This window comes from Dendrobates tinctorius, unplaced genomic scaffold (genome assembly GCF_039654945.1).
Source record: "Dendrobates tinctorius isolate UK_male_01 unplaced genomic scaffold, ASM3965494v1 ptg000038l, whole genome shotgun sequence".
NCBI lineage: Eukaryota > Metazoa > Chordata > Amphibia > Anura > Dendrobatidae > Dendrobates > Dendrobates tinctorius.
In genome coordinates this window covers 23,199,717-23,217,509 of record NW_027361706.1, presented here as the reverse complement: position 1 = coordinate 23,217,509, position 17,793 = coordinate 23,199,717, and the positions used below count along the sequence as shown (strand labels likewise).

The following is a 17,793-nucleotide window of genomic DNA, read 5'->3' as shown; positions in this document are numbered from 1 at the left end:
TGTTGGAATTCCCTGTGTTCAGCTGTGCTCAGTTAGCCACTCCTTTTCCCATATAATCTGGGCTCTATTACTAAGTCCTTGTCAGAGTTAGCTCTTGCTGCATTACAAAAGGAGGGAGCGAAGTTGGTTAGAGGAGTGCTGGAGGAGTTATAGGCGACTGTTGTTTGGTTTGTACGCTTGGTACGGTAATCCCTTATCCTTCCCTGTTTTGCTTTCTTCCCCTTCCTGCTCATCCTGGTGGATTATTCTGTTATATGTGAGTGAATACTTTGTGTGTGTGGAATTTTCAGTTTCCCCTTGTCTTTGTTGCCCTGTTTTTCGGGTTGGTGTACTGCAGTGCACAGTGGCGCCCCCTCTTCGCTGGGTGGGGGAAGGGGACAAACGAAGGACTAACTTAGGAGACAAGGCAAGGGCAGAGGCCTTGTGAAGTATCCCTGGGAGCAGGGTGAGCTGTGTTGTGACAGCCGTCCAGGGGCATCATTGTGCAGTCAAGCACTGGGTAATGCTGACCATAACTTGGGCAGTATGAATCAGTATGAATCAGGTGACAGGTTCCTTTTCAATCAAGTTTTTATGTCAATTTTTCTTATGTAAATCCATGTCACTAACTATACTAAAAATATCCTACAATTTTGCAATTTTCACTCTGTAAACGAAGCCCAATATTAGTCTGATACTTTGTATAAATCAGTTCTCGACATTCATCTCATTAGAGTTACAACACAAGATAACAGCTGTATACAGCTAACTCAGGAACACAGCAGCCGCAATATGTAATGGTCACAGCTCACCTCCCCTGCCTTGCACAGTGTCCTCTGTACAGATCATGCAGCACCCCTAGAAAACTCTTCCATCTAAGGCTAGGTTCATATTAGTGTTTGAGTTCGCAGCGTATCATCCACATGCGCAAAAGCATGCAGAAATGCGCATAATCTTACGCATGACGGGGAAAAAACACACTGCGTGTGCATGCGTTTGTATGCGTTTTTGCATGCATTTGCGTTGTTTGTGCGCATGCGTTCGATTTGACACCAGACAAAAATGGGCATGTCTCATGGGATTTCTATTGACATTTTGAAGAACGCATGCGTATCGGACGCATGCGTATGCATGTCCTTGCATACCAATGCGTTTCCATAGACAGTAATGCGTTTTTTTACGGACTCATCCACCTTTCGCATATTTGACGTTTTTTTGACGCCTCAAAAAATGCAACATGTTGCGTTTGCTGCACACCGCTAAACAACGCATGCATACACAAAAGCATGCGAACGCATGCAAACACATGTCCCTGCGTACACCATGTTAAATATATGTACGCATGACGTATGCGGATCTATGCGGATCAAACGCTGCGCACACAAACACTAATGTGAAACCAGATGTCAAACTCAACACACAGAGCGCCGAAATGAAAAACCTGGACAAAGTTGCTGGCCAACCAGTATACAGTATAATGGGCCCCACTTAATCCTCCATACAGTATTATGGGCCCCACATAGTCCTCCATACAGAATAATGGGCCCCCATAGTCCTCAATACAGAATAATAGGCCCCCACATAGTCCTCCATACTAAATAATGCCCCCCAATAGTCCTCAATGCAAAATAATAGGCCCCACATAGTCCTCCATACAGAATAATAGCCCCACATAGGAGTGGCTGTTCTGGTGTCGCGGGCCAAATATAAACACCCTGCGGGCCAGAGTTTGACATATATGATCTAAGTCAATGAATCAGATCCTGTCTATCACAGTTTATGGTACAAGTAGTTGTTGTAAAGTATATCTCTAGGTGCTGTTAATGGAAGCACCGCACTGTCATATATTGTTTAGTAGCCACTGCCAGTTTATTTCTCTTTCACTTGAAACAGTGGCCATTAATCAATGTAAGGCGCTGCCCAGTTCCACTCAGTACACTGCTTACATCTGATTGCTGCTGGAGCAGGTATCTGCTGATCCATGCTGGATCCCTACCGGTAGGATAGGTCACCAATGTGGTAGTCCCAGACAATGTGTCTTTCTGTGCACCCTAAAAGTTCCAGTTACTGCAGAGTCTCTGTGTGCCTTTTCAGACTACTGCTTCCCCCATGTCCCACTGTATTGGCTGTAGCCTAAAGTTATGTGGGCAAAAATTGTTATCCCATTCTAATAAATAGGACTTTTTATTATTCAGTCATCAGAATTGATCCCTTTAGTCCAAGTAATTAACCCCGAGTTTGTAGAGGATTCTAGGATAAGGCATGATACAAGACCTGGCTCCCCCGGTTGACTGTTTCATGTTCTTATTACATTTGATACATTCATGTTCTGCATTGCGCTCTTCTATAAACTATTCTCTGCTGTCCCAACACTGCAAGTAATAAGCTTTACTAACCAAGAACAATGTATCACTCTCCCTCTGCTGTCAATGTAACATGTTGTGCTCGCTCAGTACATTGTTTCCTTTAAAAGCCTCCCAGTGTGGCCCATGTGCTGCTGTCTTGGTGTACGGTACCTGGCAAAGCTGTAGAGATTGCAAAGGTTGCAGCTACATCATAAGTTGATGCCTTAGGCTAAGTTCCCATGATGACTTTTCGGTGATTTTTTTGACTCTGCGTATTTAAAAAAATGCAAATAACCTAATTTACTTATTGGGTGCAGAAATGCTGCAGAAAACTTACAACATAAAAAACTCACTGAAAGCTCACTGTGGGAACTTAGTCTTGGGGGTGTCTCTGCCTGATAATTAGAGAATGAGGAATTGCGGGTAACCTGCGCTGCTGGTGGAATATCCAACAAAGGAATCCAGTCCGGTATAAGGGTAACAGTGCGATTTATTCTCAACGTGTTTCGAAGTGCTCTCACTTCATCAGGAGAACCACAAAGATCTTTGGTTCTCCTGACGAAGAAAGAGCACTGCGAAACGCATCAAGTTAAACTGCACTGTTATTCTTATACCAGCTTTTCTTAAAGAGGTTGTCCACTACCAGGCAACCCCTTCTTAAACTAAATGTATGGCACCTGATAAAATAATAAAGCTTATACTCACCTCCCGTGCCAGCACCGTTCCAGCGCGGTGTCGGCACTCGCGGCCCGGGGCTGTCATGCGGTGAAATGGCGCGTGATGCCCGGTGCCCAGTCAGCGCTGGCGTCACTATTTCTGCCTCCTGACGAAATGAACATGAACAGGAAGTCAGCAATCAGCTGCAGCCTGGCAATTATTGTAACTGGTTTTACTTTTGCCACCATCTCCTCTCCTCACCTAGCGTGCAATACTTTGCTGGTATACTTTACTTCCACGTTCTCTAGTAACATGTTCTGTTTTCCTGGGAGAATGTCTTCTGCTTTTCATTGTGTCCATTATATCTTACATTGGGGATTTTCCCATCATTTTATTTCACTTCATCTACAAGCTGTGACAATACCCTGAATAAACAGTTGACACTACATTTCCTCTTCCAAACACTTATTCTGAAAAAAGTGCAATAAAAAAATGTGCACGCATCCTTGTAATACTTGTTGTTTCAACGGTTCCTTCCTGCTGGTCTTCTGTTTACCTGGTGACTGCTGCAGCCAATCACTGGCCTGATCAATATAAGGCACAAGCCCTAAGGCCAGTGTTTGGCTGCAGCAGTCATATTGAGTACATGGGTCTTTGCCGTCAAGGTAAACAGAAGACCATCAGGAAGGAACCGCTGGAGCGCCAAGGCTACGTTGTGCTTGGACTATACGATTCAGAGGGGTTTTTTTTATTACTGATTGAGGGCACGTACCCCAAGGATTGCATGGTGAGCAATGATGGGGACAGGACAAGCGTTAATACAATTGTTCTTTCCTCATATACAGCGCATGTTGTCTGCAGCATTTCCACTGTAAAAAACAACGAAAAAAACGAAATGATGTCCAATAATAGAAAATTTTATTTAAGTGAGTATAAATGGGGGCAGGAAATCAATGCCAAAAGGGGCACAACACAGGGGACATAGAAATACAGTGATAAAATGAAGTAAGTACTACGGTATGTAAAGATAAGCAAGATTAAGTCTCTTGCATGAGGCATACACAAAGTGCCAGTGTGCCAGTGCATAAGAGTGCAAAATAATGCTCAACGAAGGCGACGCCGAAACGCGCGTTGGGGGTGGGCTCATCCCGAGGGACTCCATCGCCACATGAGGTATTACACTAAGCACATCACTCTTCTTTACCTTTTTACCCCTATGTGACTTATTATTCACTATTGCACTGAATCCACTGTGATCTTGCTATTTAATAATTGTTGCACAGTTACTATATAGTTTGCATTTGCGCTTTATTCATTTTCATCAAGTTTTATATATATATATATTATTGAGCATTATTTTGCACTCTTATGCACTGGCACTTTGTGTATGCCTCATGCAAGATACTTAATCTTGCTTATCTTTACATGCCCTAGTACTTATTCCATTTTATCATTGTATTTCTATGTCCCCTGTGTTGTGTCCATGTTGACATTGATTTCCTGCCCCCTTTTATATTTATTTATACTCACTTGAATAAAATGTTCTATTATTGGACATTATTTAGTTTTTTTCATTGTTTTTTATTCTAATCTTCCGAGTTGTCCCCCATTGGTTTCCTTGTGTACACTGCCATGACATGACATGTGTATTAATACCCCAGGTGGTGTACCTATCCCTGAGTCTGTCTAACATTTCCCCTGTGTACATGTGACAATAGATGATCTTTATGCCATCAAATCACCCGATGAACAGGCATTTTGCTCACAATCTAGATTCTCTACCAGTATGTCTTTGGAGTGTGGGAGGAAACCGGAGGAAAGCTAGGCAAACACGGGGAGAACATACAAACTCCTTGCAGATGTTGTCCTTGGTGGGATTTGAACCCAGGACCCCAGCTCTGCAAAGTAATAGTGCTAACCACTGAGCCACCATACAGTGCTAATCACTGAGCCACTATACAGTGCTAGCCACCGAGCTATGATACAATGCTAACCACTGAGCCACCAAGTGATGCTAACCACTGAGCCACCAAGCTGCCCTATCTGCTTTTCTTGCTAATGCTTTCTATTGAGATTCAGTGAAGACTCATCTCACCAGTCAGAACTGCAGACTTTCTTTTAAAATGTCACACAGCTCATGATAAATGTCTCTAATCCAGACAAATGTTCTGAAAATAGCACAACTTCCACGGCAGCTAAGTTACATCGACCTGCCTTATGTACTGCTATGTAGTCAGACATTAATAGACACCTGTGCCTCCCTACTGTCTGGACTTGTTTCAAAAGGAAAAATGATGTAATATGTAATCTTGGTAGCTCAGTGGTGAGCGCTGTATGATGGTTCAGTGGTTAGTACTGTATGGTGGCTCAGTGGTTAGCACTGTTATGGTGGCTCAGTGGTTAGCATCACTGTATGGTAGCTCAGTGCTTAACACTTGTATGGTGGATCAGTGGTTATCACTGTATGGTAGCTCAGTGGTTAGCATTGTTATGGTGGATCAGTGGTTAGCACTGTATGGTGGCTCAGTGGTTAGTACTGTATGGTATCACAGTGGTTAGCACTGTAAGGTGGCTCAGTGGTTAGCACTGTTACAGAGATTTTTTTTTATCACTGTCCCCATTGGGTATCACAAATCTGAATTTGCGATCAGTATGACTTTTGAGTTTGGGAAGAAACCAGAGTACCATGCAAACATGGGGAGAATGTACAAACTCCTTGCAGATGTTGTCCTTGGTGGGATTTAAATGCAGGAACCCCAGCACTGCAACAGCCACCCATTGAGCCATCATACAGTGCTAATGGGTCACCCTCTCACCCAGGGCTGTGGGGTACTCGGTACTGGGCCCGATGAGCTCCAATGGGAGATGTCACGGCAGCTGTAACCCGGTCCATGGCCCTGGGCGCCCATTGTAAAAGGGGTTGTTTCAGTGTGCTTATAGTGATGAAAGTTTATAAGTGATTCATGACGCCACCTGTGGTGTTCAGCAATGAAAATGTAAGCCGACGCTGCAGACAGATCCTCTGGGACTGATGGTGTGGTGCAGCAGTGATGTTATGGCCCTCCACAGGCAGGGCTGGAGTCCCAGGGCAGTGTAGGTAAAGGGACACTTAGATGGTGTAGTGTCAGGCTCAGAGGTGGCGGCTGTGCTAGTCGGGATGGCGCAGGGAATAAGTGGAGGACACCAGGGCATGTAGTTCCAAAGCTTTACTCACAGTCTGTTGTACAAACAGGTGCCCGCCACCGTGCCGTGTCCTCTGGGTCAGGGACTCAGTCAACCTCCAGATCAGATGGAATGCTCCTTTCCAACACTCCGCCAACATGTGCCTTTCTGAACGTCTCCTCTTATAGCGCCTTTAAATGAAGTACTCCTAGTACTGAGTTACACTGGAGTTCCTCCTGTCCGATGTTCTTATGAACTCTACTTGTACGGCAGACAGCTGTAGCCTGCTTCGGGGACTTCTTGCTACTAAGTCCCGATTCACTATCCAGTTGCTGTTGTGCCCCCAAGTCTTGTGTGGGAATAAAGTGGTGACAACTTCTATTCCTCTGGTGTCTGCTGCAGGATCATTAGTATCCATACAACCTCGGGGACCGGGCCCCGGCCTTGCTCTCGGAACTTCTAGGAAGGGTTCTCTTCTAACCCACGTCCTCTGTTCCCTTTTACTCCTCACGTTCCGTACTAATCTTTCTTTCTATGGAGAATCAGGCTTTCAGTCTATGTTGCTCTCTCTCTCTTCCTTTCCCGTGCCAGCAGACCCAGGTCACTGGGATCTGCTGCAGCACTTCCATCCATCTATCCCTCTCTCCAGGGAGCTTCTTTTCTCCAACTCTCTAACCAACTGACTTCTCATCCTAAACTCTTCCTGCTCCTTGTAATGTAATCTAACTCCACCCACCTCCCGTTTTGTGTTCCAAGCAGGGAGCCACAAATGGGTGCTTTGCTATACTCCAAGCAGGGAGCCGCCGTAGGTGCTTTGCTACACTACTTTGTGATGTGGGGTGCAGGTGTTGGAGCGTGATCAGGAGTCTCCACCATAGGCTAGTTTCACACTAGCGTTTTTGAGCGCAGCGACGGCCTGCGCACGGCCGCCGATAAGCCCCGCCCCCTGCCGTGCCTCCGTCGGTAGCTCAGCCTACCGGCGCATGATGCTGCATGCGCCCTGCGTCCCCTATCTTTATCACTGGGGGCGCAGGCCGTGCGCAGTATGCGTTTGGCGGCGCATGCGTCCTTTTGACGGTGCGCCGACCTGCGGCAAACGCAACCTGCTGCAGTTTGGTTGCGCCGGTGCACCGTCAAAAAGGCGCATGCGCCGCCAAACGCATACTGCGCACGGCCTGCGCCCCCAGTGATAAAGATAGGGGACGCAGGGCGCATGCAGCGTCATGCGCCGGTAGGTGGAGCTACCGGCTGAGGCGCGGCAGGGGGCGGGGCTTAGTGGCGGCCGTGCGCAGGCCATCGCTGCGCTCAAAAACGCTAGTGTGAAACTAGCCTTACCTGGATGGTAGGATACCACACCTCAGGAGGAGGTGCAGTACCTCTGTGGCGACTGAGCCTCAGGGGCGCCACACTAACCACTGAGCCACCATACAGTGCTAACCACTGAGCCACCATAACAGTGCTAACAACTGAGCGAGCATACAGTTCTAAGCACTGAGCCACCATACAGTGCTAACCACTGAGCCACCATAACAGTGCTAACCACTGAGCCACCATAACAGTGCTAACCACTGAGCCACCATACTGTGCTAACCACTGAGCCACCATAACAGTGCTAACCACTGAGCCACCATAACAGTGCTAACCACTGAGCCACCATACTGTGCTAACCACTGAGCCACCATAACAGTGCCAACAATTGAGCCACCATACTGTGCTAACCACTGAGCCACCATAATCCTGAACACATTGATGCTATATAGGCAGCATAATAAATGGACATCTTAAAAAGCGATGGCGTGTCTTAATAAATACGGTGCATTCCATCTGTGGCTGATTTCAAGATCACTTTTGCATTAAATGTAAAGTTCAGTTCAGTGTGCTGGCACTATATAACTATCGATATTATCATTGTTATTACTATTAGTATCATTATTATTACTACTAATAATAATAATAATAATAAGTCTGGTTCCAGTAAGAGTAATGAGCATTAGCCGTGAGTGCAGAAGCCGTGTCCCTAGAATTAGGGGACAGTGCCCCATCGATCAGCCCTTCCTGACAGTATACACTGCTCTGCTCCCTGTTCTCCAGCTCTGGACTATTTAGCGGTTTCCTGTTCCTTTGCTTGGAAAACACAAGCACAAGCAATGGGCAGCAAATGAGAGCAGTTTAATCCTGTGTCCCTCCTCCTCCTCTCCCCCCTATCCCAGCTTTCCAGCCATCCCCCCCATCCTCCCCTGGACTGGAAGGGTTGGACCTCTCTTCTGATTCTTCCGGATCACTGCAATAGCAGCAAAGAGCGGGTCAAGGGGGGACACAGGATGTTGGGGTCCCAGTTGGGATGATGTGACACTGTCACCTTGTCCTGTCCCTGGACTGAGCCATGTGGTGTCTGCAATGTAACTCGGAGAGGACCCAGTCTCTGCTGGAGCTTGAACTGGACAGCTGGTAATACAGTATATTTATATATATGGACACAAATAGCCCGCACCATCGTATATACTACACTACGCACAGAACACACCGGGGTCCTCGCACGGACCAGCGTCTGCAATGTATATAAAATACTGCAATAATTCACCGCTACTTCAAATATTTCCCACCACTTTTATACAAATCCCGTCATACCAGACACAATGTTGTACACGGTTTACAATACAACAGCGCAACAACGTAGAAAAGTGACGTCAAACTTCCTACACAATCCATTGCTGCATTGTATAACATCCTGTGCATGGATAATCTGTTATGCGTTTTGTGCTATTTGCAGATTTTGTGCTATATACTGTATGTTTGCATTTGTATTTTTAGCTTATATAGGATTCAAAACTGCAGTCCTATGTAAAAGAAGGGGCAACACATTATTTGACACGCTTTTGGAAAAACTGAATCAATTCTGTTATGCTACACCCAAACACCCATATACACTCTATACAGTTTGGAGCCATTATCGTGCATACCAGTTGCATTGCATATTGTTTTTTATATAACTTTTGGGCGCTTTGTTTTCTATTAATCTTGCATAGAAATGTCATAAAAGCAGATGTTAGAACTTTTAATGAATGGTGCGTCCGACCTAAATATGACTCGTTGTGAAAGTATGCGTCCATGTCTGGAATATGCTTCCCTTCTGGAATAGTAGTGCGTGTGGGTAATGAATGGTTAAACTGGATGAAGTCACAGGGCAGCTCCGTAAAGAAGAAAATTATGCCTTGACTTTAAGTAAAGTAGTTCCAGATATTCCATCTTTACCATAAAACATGCACTAAATATGCGGAGAATAACAAACTAGCGTTTGATGATGGCGGATTCCCCCCAGAGATTGCCGTTGTAAAGTTTGTGAGTGTAATGTTAGTGTGTTGCAGAATTAAAATTTCCTTGCCATACATGTCGGCATAGTTTGGTCATTGGAACCAGTAATTGGGCCAATCAGAGGGAAGTGATGATCAGAAGTGCTCAGTACCACCATTGTATATATTCCGAAGTTATCAGGCTCGGACTGGCCCACAGGGTAACAGGGGAATCCCCGGTGGGCCCCTGTGCAGTCATGGTCCCCCATCCCCACTATATGGATAGTACTTGGCATAATTCACATGATTTACTCTGCACAGAAAAAAGCAGCATCTCATCATTCATTAACCTAACTACCCAGTTTATTATTATATAGAGATATAGGTACATTTGTAAATGAGGGAGTGTAATATTTGTATGCAGGTGAAAAGTGGGCCCTCAAAGTCAATGTTACTGGTGGGCCCTTGACAACCCAGTCCGACACTGGAAGTCATGCTTACTTTTATGGATACCTTCCCATTCATTGTACCATCAGAATAAATTTTATCAGACAGTATCTTCTGTGAAGTATCTGGACTTGTGTACTCAGTTGTCTTTAAAAGGAAGCCGTAAACGGTTTTTGTGCCTCCGAACAAATGCCACCACTTGTATCTGCTTCTGCATGCCACAAACATGGCTATCATCTCCTGACCCCCCTCTATATACATGCAAAAATTCCATTTTATGGTCTGGTTCGATGGGTGTTCCATTTGGGGTGTCTGTGTCTCCTTTCTGGTCCTCATCGCCGTCCTTCGGCTTTGATTGACGTGGATGACGCTTCCTGCATCATCCACATAGCGAAATGAGATTTCACGCCTTGCTGGACTGCTCAGACACACTTTGCTCTGCTCTACTGCGGGCAGAACGTAAAACATCACTGTGCAAGCGTCATTCCATCTCCAACGTACCCTGCCACTGGAAATGACTGGATGATGTCGCTCGGCGCTTTTGCACTGATGATTTGTGCTCTGTCCGCAGTAGGGCCGGGCAGTTTTCACCTGGGTGGACCTGTGAGGTTACTGCTCAGACGTGATATCTCGTTTCCCTATGTGGATGACCCAGAACGTGTCATCTACATCAATCAAAACAGAAAGACAGCGATTAGGAGCAGAGAGGAGGCACAGATGCTGCAGCGAGGATGCCCATCGTCCAATGTTTAAATACAGCGCGGGAGGAATTAAAATGGTACTTTTGGCGCCTTCAGGGGGAGTTAGGAGATGACAGACATTTGTTCAGAGACACAAAAAATGGTGACAGGTTCCCTTTAACGGTAAGTGGAATAATTGGGTTACGGTGCACCAACAAGTCACTCTCCCATGGTCAAGAACTGTTGAATCAATGCATTGATACACCTAGTAACAGTCATTTTATTAGATCACTTTAATTCTTAAACTGATTGGCTGAAAGTCTGGAGGGATTAATGATCTAATGCCAATTTGGATTTATCGTTACTGCTTCATTAAATCACCTCCGTAATCAGCTTTATGTAATATTGCTTTGTGTGCTATTCAGTATTAATTTCTTTTAGACCAATTTTCACTTTGACATTACAAATAACTATATTGGGCCAAATTTGCTGCACTCCTTTAATTTATGGCACTTTTTCAATGAAGTATTTCTTTGGAAATATGGTTACTGAGTGTGTAATAGATATATTGTACATTAACCGTTGATTTGTAGAATCTTTTTTCATATGTGGGTTTACATAAAAAAAAGATCATCTATGTAACTTCAACGGTAACATTTCAGCATTGATCTAAATACATATAGGATTTACATGCCTGGGTGTACCAGCGGTAACTTTTCGGACTTAACAGTATGTCATAAGAGTCAGATTTGTATCTGGGATCTCCATCAATCACAAGAGTCCTTGTTTTAATTGGAGAAACCTTGAAAGTTTTAGAGACCACAGTGCTATAGTTCATCTGACGTTCTAGATGGAGGGGAAGCGGTGTTGAATTACATGTATTTAATTCCCAGATGAAGGATATATCCATAGAAATAGATATATCAGAGTAAATATAACCCAAGGCATCTGGCGCTGCTTATCTAGGGAAATGGTAGGATACTACAGGTGAAAATTCTGCTGAAAGCAAACACTGAAAAACTGGAAACATTGCAGAAATCCACCAGAAATAATCTTATGTTTATGGCAGAGACAGTGGTGGGCAAACACATGAGTGGAACCCCAACCCAATTTGCACCAGTAAATATTTCCCTACTTCTAGCTTTACTGTTCTTTTATGGCCAGTTTTAGCTGTCCCTTTAATTACGGCTTTGCTTTGAAACCAGCAAGGTGATCCCAAGGTGACAGAATGAATCTGCATGGATCAATTATTGTAACTTCCATACCGATGAAGTGCTGAAGGCATGAAACTCCTGCTACTATGGTCCAGTTACCAGCAGAAGGAATATGTCTGCCCAGACCCAGTGATAAATAAAATGTTCACGAGTCTTGACTTTTTGCAAGAACTATAGGGTAGTACAGCTAAGAACATTGTGTTCCAGTTCCAAAGGTTTTCTTTAAATTTAAAAAATTCTAAAAACCACACCTTGTCCAAGTCTGTGCTGAAAAATAACATGACATCACCTCAGTACCGGATCTGCTGAACTCATTTAAGTCTTCTTTTAGGTGCCACCATGGCCTAAATCACATTAGAAACCTGAGCAAAAATAGCTCAGGTCTCACATTTCGGGATGTACTATTCTGTATATCAGATGCTTCTAAATACGTGGGAGAATCACACTGAGCTTACAAAGCCGGACAAATAAGAGGTGCATTGGCGGATTTTGACAGTGCTTTGAGTTGGTTGGAATGAGAGGAGGGATTCCTTGCTGTAAAGGGTGGGGAGATGAGTAACTATACCACACCATTCAACTGAAAAGAGTAATAATCTTGGACTAATTATTTACTACGCTTAGAAGTCTTATAATTATATGGTATGCCATATACTACATTGAAAACTAATACAGATCTCTTTTGTAAATGGAGAGCACCCTCCCTATCTGTAGAGTTTGGAGAGACACGCGGAAGTGACTGAAAGGGTGGTCCGTACTCCAAAGTAATTTTCATCCTTAATCCCTATTATTTAATGCCATAACCTAAACTATTTTCTCATAAAGTCCCTATCCTTCCCTAACTACACTATCGAACTGCTATTCAATAATGTGTTTCACTTCCGTTTTGATGACTCTTCATTTGAGAATCCTGGTGCATGCTGGGATACTCAAGCAAAGCATCTACAGGGGGCAGAGGTGGTGGTAGATGCCGCAGCTTTTGCCTCCTCCTTGAAACGAAACAGGCAAAAATAAATAGAAAAGCAGTTAGGGTAGTTAAGGAAAGATAGGGATTTTTCAATTTACTTATATTAGAAAATTATTTTGGACTTCGGACCACCCCTTTAATTTTTTTCATGGGAGACTCTTCAACATAGATTGAGTAATTTTTGCTTTTAAACATCTTATTAAAGATAGCCATAGCTGGAACAGATAGTTGTTGATCTTCTAGCAAACAGCTTACTTTCCCAAACCTCCCATTCTGCCATAAGCTGAGGGTGTCCGGGACTTTTATATAGATGGCAAGTCGTTAGGAGAGGCCATCGTTAGCAGATCAGTGGAGGTATGATATCTGGCACCCCCAATGATCAGCTGTTCCCAGTGTCGGCGGGGACTGGATGTGTGCGGTTGTGGAGCAGAACATCACAACTCAACTCCATAGTTGCCGCAGCAGGATACTGCCGATCCACCCCAATTTATTCGATCAGCTAATCAGCAGGGGTGCCGAGTGTCGTACCCTCACCGATCTGAGAGTTGGGCTCTTATTTTTGTGGGACAAATAAGCAGGACAGGATAAATTTTTATGTATCAGAGGGGTATGTAAGCTCCCACCACTTTGGCCCTACAAATTACAATTTAGAATTAACCATTCAGGGACTTGGTGATTGTACCAGTTCTTTTTTCGCCAACCATTGTTGCATGTCTATTGGCAGCGTTTCCTCCAACGTCACCATCCAGTTCTTTCATCTATCAAAGAAAAGTCTCACTTCTCTTGTTGTAATCGTTTCAGGCTCCTGAAACATTTCCTAAAACTTTCTGGCCAGCAGTAAAAAGCAGCTCCTGCCTTGATTTAGTGCTTGCCAAGGGGGCTTGCCAGAAAACTAAACCTTTGTTGGACCTTAACTTCCTGAAAATATGTTGAAGGATTGTGAGAGGAGAGCGGGTGGCAATGGATGGACTCTGGTTGCTGTGGTAATTCTGTTTTCTCTGGTGTTTTTACAATAAGTCTAATTGTATCATGTAATCAGTATTCACTAAAGACGGAAACTCACTCATTGAGCCTCCACTGTTAGCCCCGAGGCCTCAGGTTCCTGGGATTCTCCTCAAGCACGTATGTATTAATGACTTGCGTTACAGAAGCTTCACGTAATTTGGTCACTGTGAAGGATGACACCGAGGAGATCCCACCACTGCCACCAGTTGTGAAGGGAATAAAGAAAAAGAATGTAGAGACAAGGATCCCCTAAATGTAATAACAAAGACATTTAAAAACACTTAAACAGCACAAATGGCCATAGTAATATGTCGGACCATAAGTGTTGGAGACTAATCCACCTATCTGTCAGACGGTACATGAGGAACCAATAAAAATATATCTCATAATTGTCACAGTTGTGTCAGATGCTACAGACAGTTGCTCTGCATCTGGCTGCAGAAGGTCTATGCATTTGACCACGCAGTGGCAACCTCCCTCTGGCTCTAATTGACGCGCCTGGACCTGGGTGTTTATAGACTCTCAGTCTGCTTCACAGAGTCGCTGATGATATTCACATTTTCCCTTGTGAAAGCTTGGGGCTATAGCAGTCAACTTACTTCCTCTCTGGTGCTGTTGGAGGATGTTTGGTGTTACCTCTCTGAGTCTTCTCAAGCTAAGTTTTTCCCCCTTGTTTGTCTCCCTTCTTCTCTTTAATGTACAGTGGAAACTGTCCAGTGCTCATCCCCCCTTCACTATTCAGGGCTTGGCTCTAGGGATATACAGGGCTTAGGTTCCTGCTAGGTGATTGTTCCTGCTAGGTGATTGGTGTGGCACCAATATATGGACGGTAGGGTAGGCAGGGTGCTATTTGACCTGCCTCGGGGTCTCCCCCTTTCCCTAGTGTTTGGGTTTGCCTCTCTATCTGGACACATCCATGAATTGGCTGGTTCCTTATTGTGCCTCCCGATGAACCGTGTGGACGGGGAAACACGTCGACGCTGGAAGCTAAGTTTGGGTTAACCCCCAGCTGTTTCTATAATTTTTTTTTTTTTGGCAATAGGTATCATCCATTGCCTTCTATGGGAACGAATATGGATATAATTCTGATGTTCCTTTATTGAACCACGCTTGTCTGTGCTTGTCTGATTTTACTGCAGAGAGTTTTTTTTGGCTTTATTTCATAATGCATATGGAATCTATGTTTTCTGTAGTCTATTAATACCCAAAAAGAAAAGACTGCCACTATCTACTGGTAGCTTATGGAATCTATATTTTCTGTGGTCTATTAATACCCAAAAAGACAAGACTTGATGGTATCTATTGGTTATACAAGAGGTTTCACTATCTTTACATGTAATAGCCTGTCTTTTATATATTGTGCATTAATAGCCTGTGTATTATATTAAGCACTATCTTTCATCTCTTTTATTTGCTTATTGTTTTCCCACCTGTAGTTTATAAGGGTCATTTAGGGCGAGTCTGGGACAGCCGCCGCAGAGTGGGGGCGCCAGATCGTATCTTTTAGGGCGCCAACCTCCACTGTCAGGAAGGGATAGCAGGCTAGTGTAGGGCTATCGTAGGTTATTATTGTATAGAGTTTGTTAATTGTGTTATTGCACTAGGGGGGTGTTTTTTCCACAATTTATTAAAGTTTCATATTTTTTAAAGGGATTATATGATTGCACTTCCTTCCTCCTTCCATCGTGTTGTACTTAGTGTTCCCACACTGTGCGTGACAACAATATTAGAAATGCATAATAACACCACTTATTGCCAAATATTAGGTCTGTGTTTGAAGCCCCCAACTAAGTGCAATTCTATAATCTTATGCAATATATTGTAAATATATACATGTGAATCACAAGCCTGATATACAATAAAGGCTCAACATGGCCGATAGGCTTACTACAGAAGCAGTACGGACTGTCGGCACAATAGTACTTCTGTACATCTAATAGTATAATTGAAGATATTAAAGCATAATAAAACATAACATGGATAGTAGGCTAAACACAGAGACAGTGTATAGTGCTGCACAATACTCCAACCCCTGATGAAGCCACAGTCCTGAGTGGCGATGCGCGTGGGGAATCTTATCTATGTCTGTCTATCCTAACAGCTTACCTGATCGGTGACATAGCCGATCCCGTTTGATAAGCAGGTTCAAGACGTTTTTGATGTTGTGACTTAGGGCTTGAAGATGCCTGAAAAGCGAGCAGGATTATAACAAGTTTACATAAAACTTTTCTGCTTTTATCTCCAATGCTGAACCCTTCTCCTTCTTGGGAATTCAGGACACTTTTTTCCCCTTTCCCTGTAATTCTCCTTTATGATTTGTCACTGATAATTACCGTAACTTTACATAATACGTGAACGACTGGCATGTGACCTCCTGCTGATGAGACTCAGCGACAGAACAATAAATAAAATATTGCGCTCTTTCAATTACATTAAAACCTATTACTTATTTAGCCTCAGCCCGGAGTTCTGTACAAGTAACTCTCACGCTGCGAAAATGCGGAACATAGAATTATAATGCATCGTGACCATATAAATAAACCTCCGATGCCTGTTTAAGCTCCGTCCGATGATGTCATCAGCAGTCGTGTAGTGATGTCATCTGTTTAGCATTTCATAGACTGCAGCTATTCTCCTTTATAGCTATAAATACTGTATAATATATGATAGCAAATAAAAACTGCACTGGGAATTGTAATGAAAAGCTTTTTAATAATTTACTAGGCACTAGGAGCAAAACTGAAAAGACATCAATTTCAACTTCTTTTTTTATAGACCTTGTTGGGTTTTGATATTGTGTTTATATTATGTTTAGGTTAGAAACCTGTGTAATCGACTTTTATAATGGCAGGAGCGACTGTATTATTCTTTAAAAATGTGCATTTAAGGCCATTTTATGAAATGTCTTGAGCTTTTCTATTATTAATACTGTCCTCATTTGGTAAATAAGAATTCACAAGTATGGGAGAGACCTTGCAGTACCATTTATAGCCACTACACATTCCATGGAGCTGTTCCAATTCTGTTGCACCACAATGCTTTAAATGAGCCGATCGGTGGATCAGCCGGGAGATAGACCTCCACTGGATAGGTCTTCAATACTAAAGTCTCAGAAAATAAATCCCACAAAATTAATTTTGGATTAGAAAATGAATCCGTCAAAAACAAAGGCATAATTATACTCTAATTGTGAGCTGGGCAGTCACATTACTGGATCGGTGCTAAATACTAGACTGGTGGGCAAGTAATGGTCAATCATACGCTGTGTTGCACCATTCCGATTTTAAAGGAATGAGTCCAGTGGACAGGTGATATATGTTTTTTGGTCAGAGTACCCCTTTAAGCGTTGGTGCCGTGTGTCAATATCCGCCACCATTCATTCTCTACTGTAGATCTGAACAGGAAGGTGATGTGAACAGGTCATCTTTACGCATTATGAAAGTTCGCTTTCGCAGAAGTTAACTTTTAAAGGGTAGCTAAAGTTTTAAACATTTTTTATAGCCAATGTTTAATAGTGTTGATTGTGGGGGTCCTGGTCCTAAGACCCCACTGTTCATACTGCTCATCTGTATGTGCAGAGCGCTGTAAAGAGCCACTAGTTGAGGGTTTTTTACGTGGATTTCATAGCGGATTTGCTTCAAAGTCCACATGAAAAAAAGCCAAAGTGAACATACCCATAGACTTTCTCTTGCTTGTGCTCAAAGATAGGCTGAGCGCATTTGCTTTTTGGTTTTGAGCTATCAGTGGGGTCAAAAGACCCAGACCACCACTAATCAACACTACGAAGCGAGATGGGTAAAACTTCCTGGGTGTTTCTCTTAAAGGCATGCTTCACATTTATACAGTGTCGAGGTTTCTGTTGGAATCCCCAAAGCACTGTATTACGACGGGAGCGATTTAGTGAGCCTCTATCTTGGCGGTATTTGTATTTTTCAGACATTGGGTTTGCCAGACAGGGTCCACAACGACTCTGTCGACTTCATTCAAGTGAATGACTCTGTCAGGTTGGATTTTTCAGGGATTCTGACAGAAAATCTGAAGTAGTGCTTG

At 43.5% G+C, this 17,793-nt stretch overlaps 1 protein-coding gene across 8 annotated transcripts in view; it reads left to right on the top strand.

Annotated features, from left to right (window-relative positions):
• Positions 1-17,793, top strand: part of IQSEC1 (IQ motif and Sec7 domain ArfGEF 1) — an 893,482-nt gene that overhangs the window by 769,855 nt on the left and 105,834 nt on the right. The window contains exon 1 of one of the 8 annotated variants that reach the window (XM_073574279.1): positions 8,428-8,591. The exons of the other annotated variants lie outside the window; for them this stretch is intronic. Within the exon in view, the coding sequence (XP_073430380.1) occupies positions 8,527-8,591 (65 nt within the window). The 5' untranslated portion in view covers positions 8,428-8,526. Of the gene's footprint in view, positions 1-8,427; positions 8,592-17,793 lie in introns of those variants that run through there. 8 annotated transcript variants of the gene reach the window in all.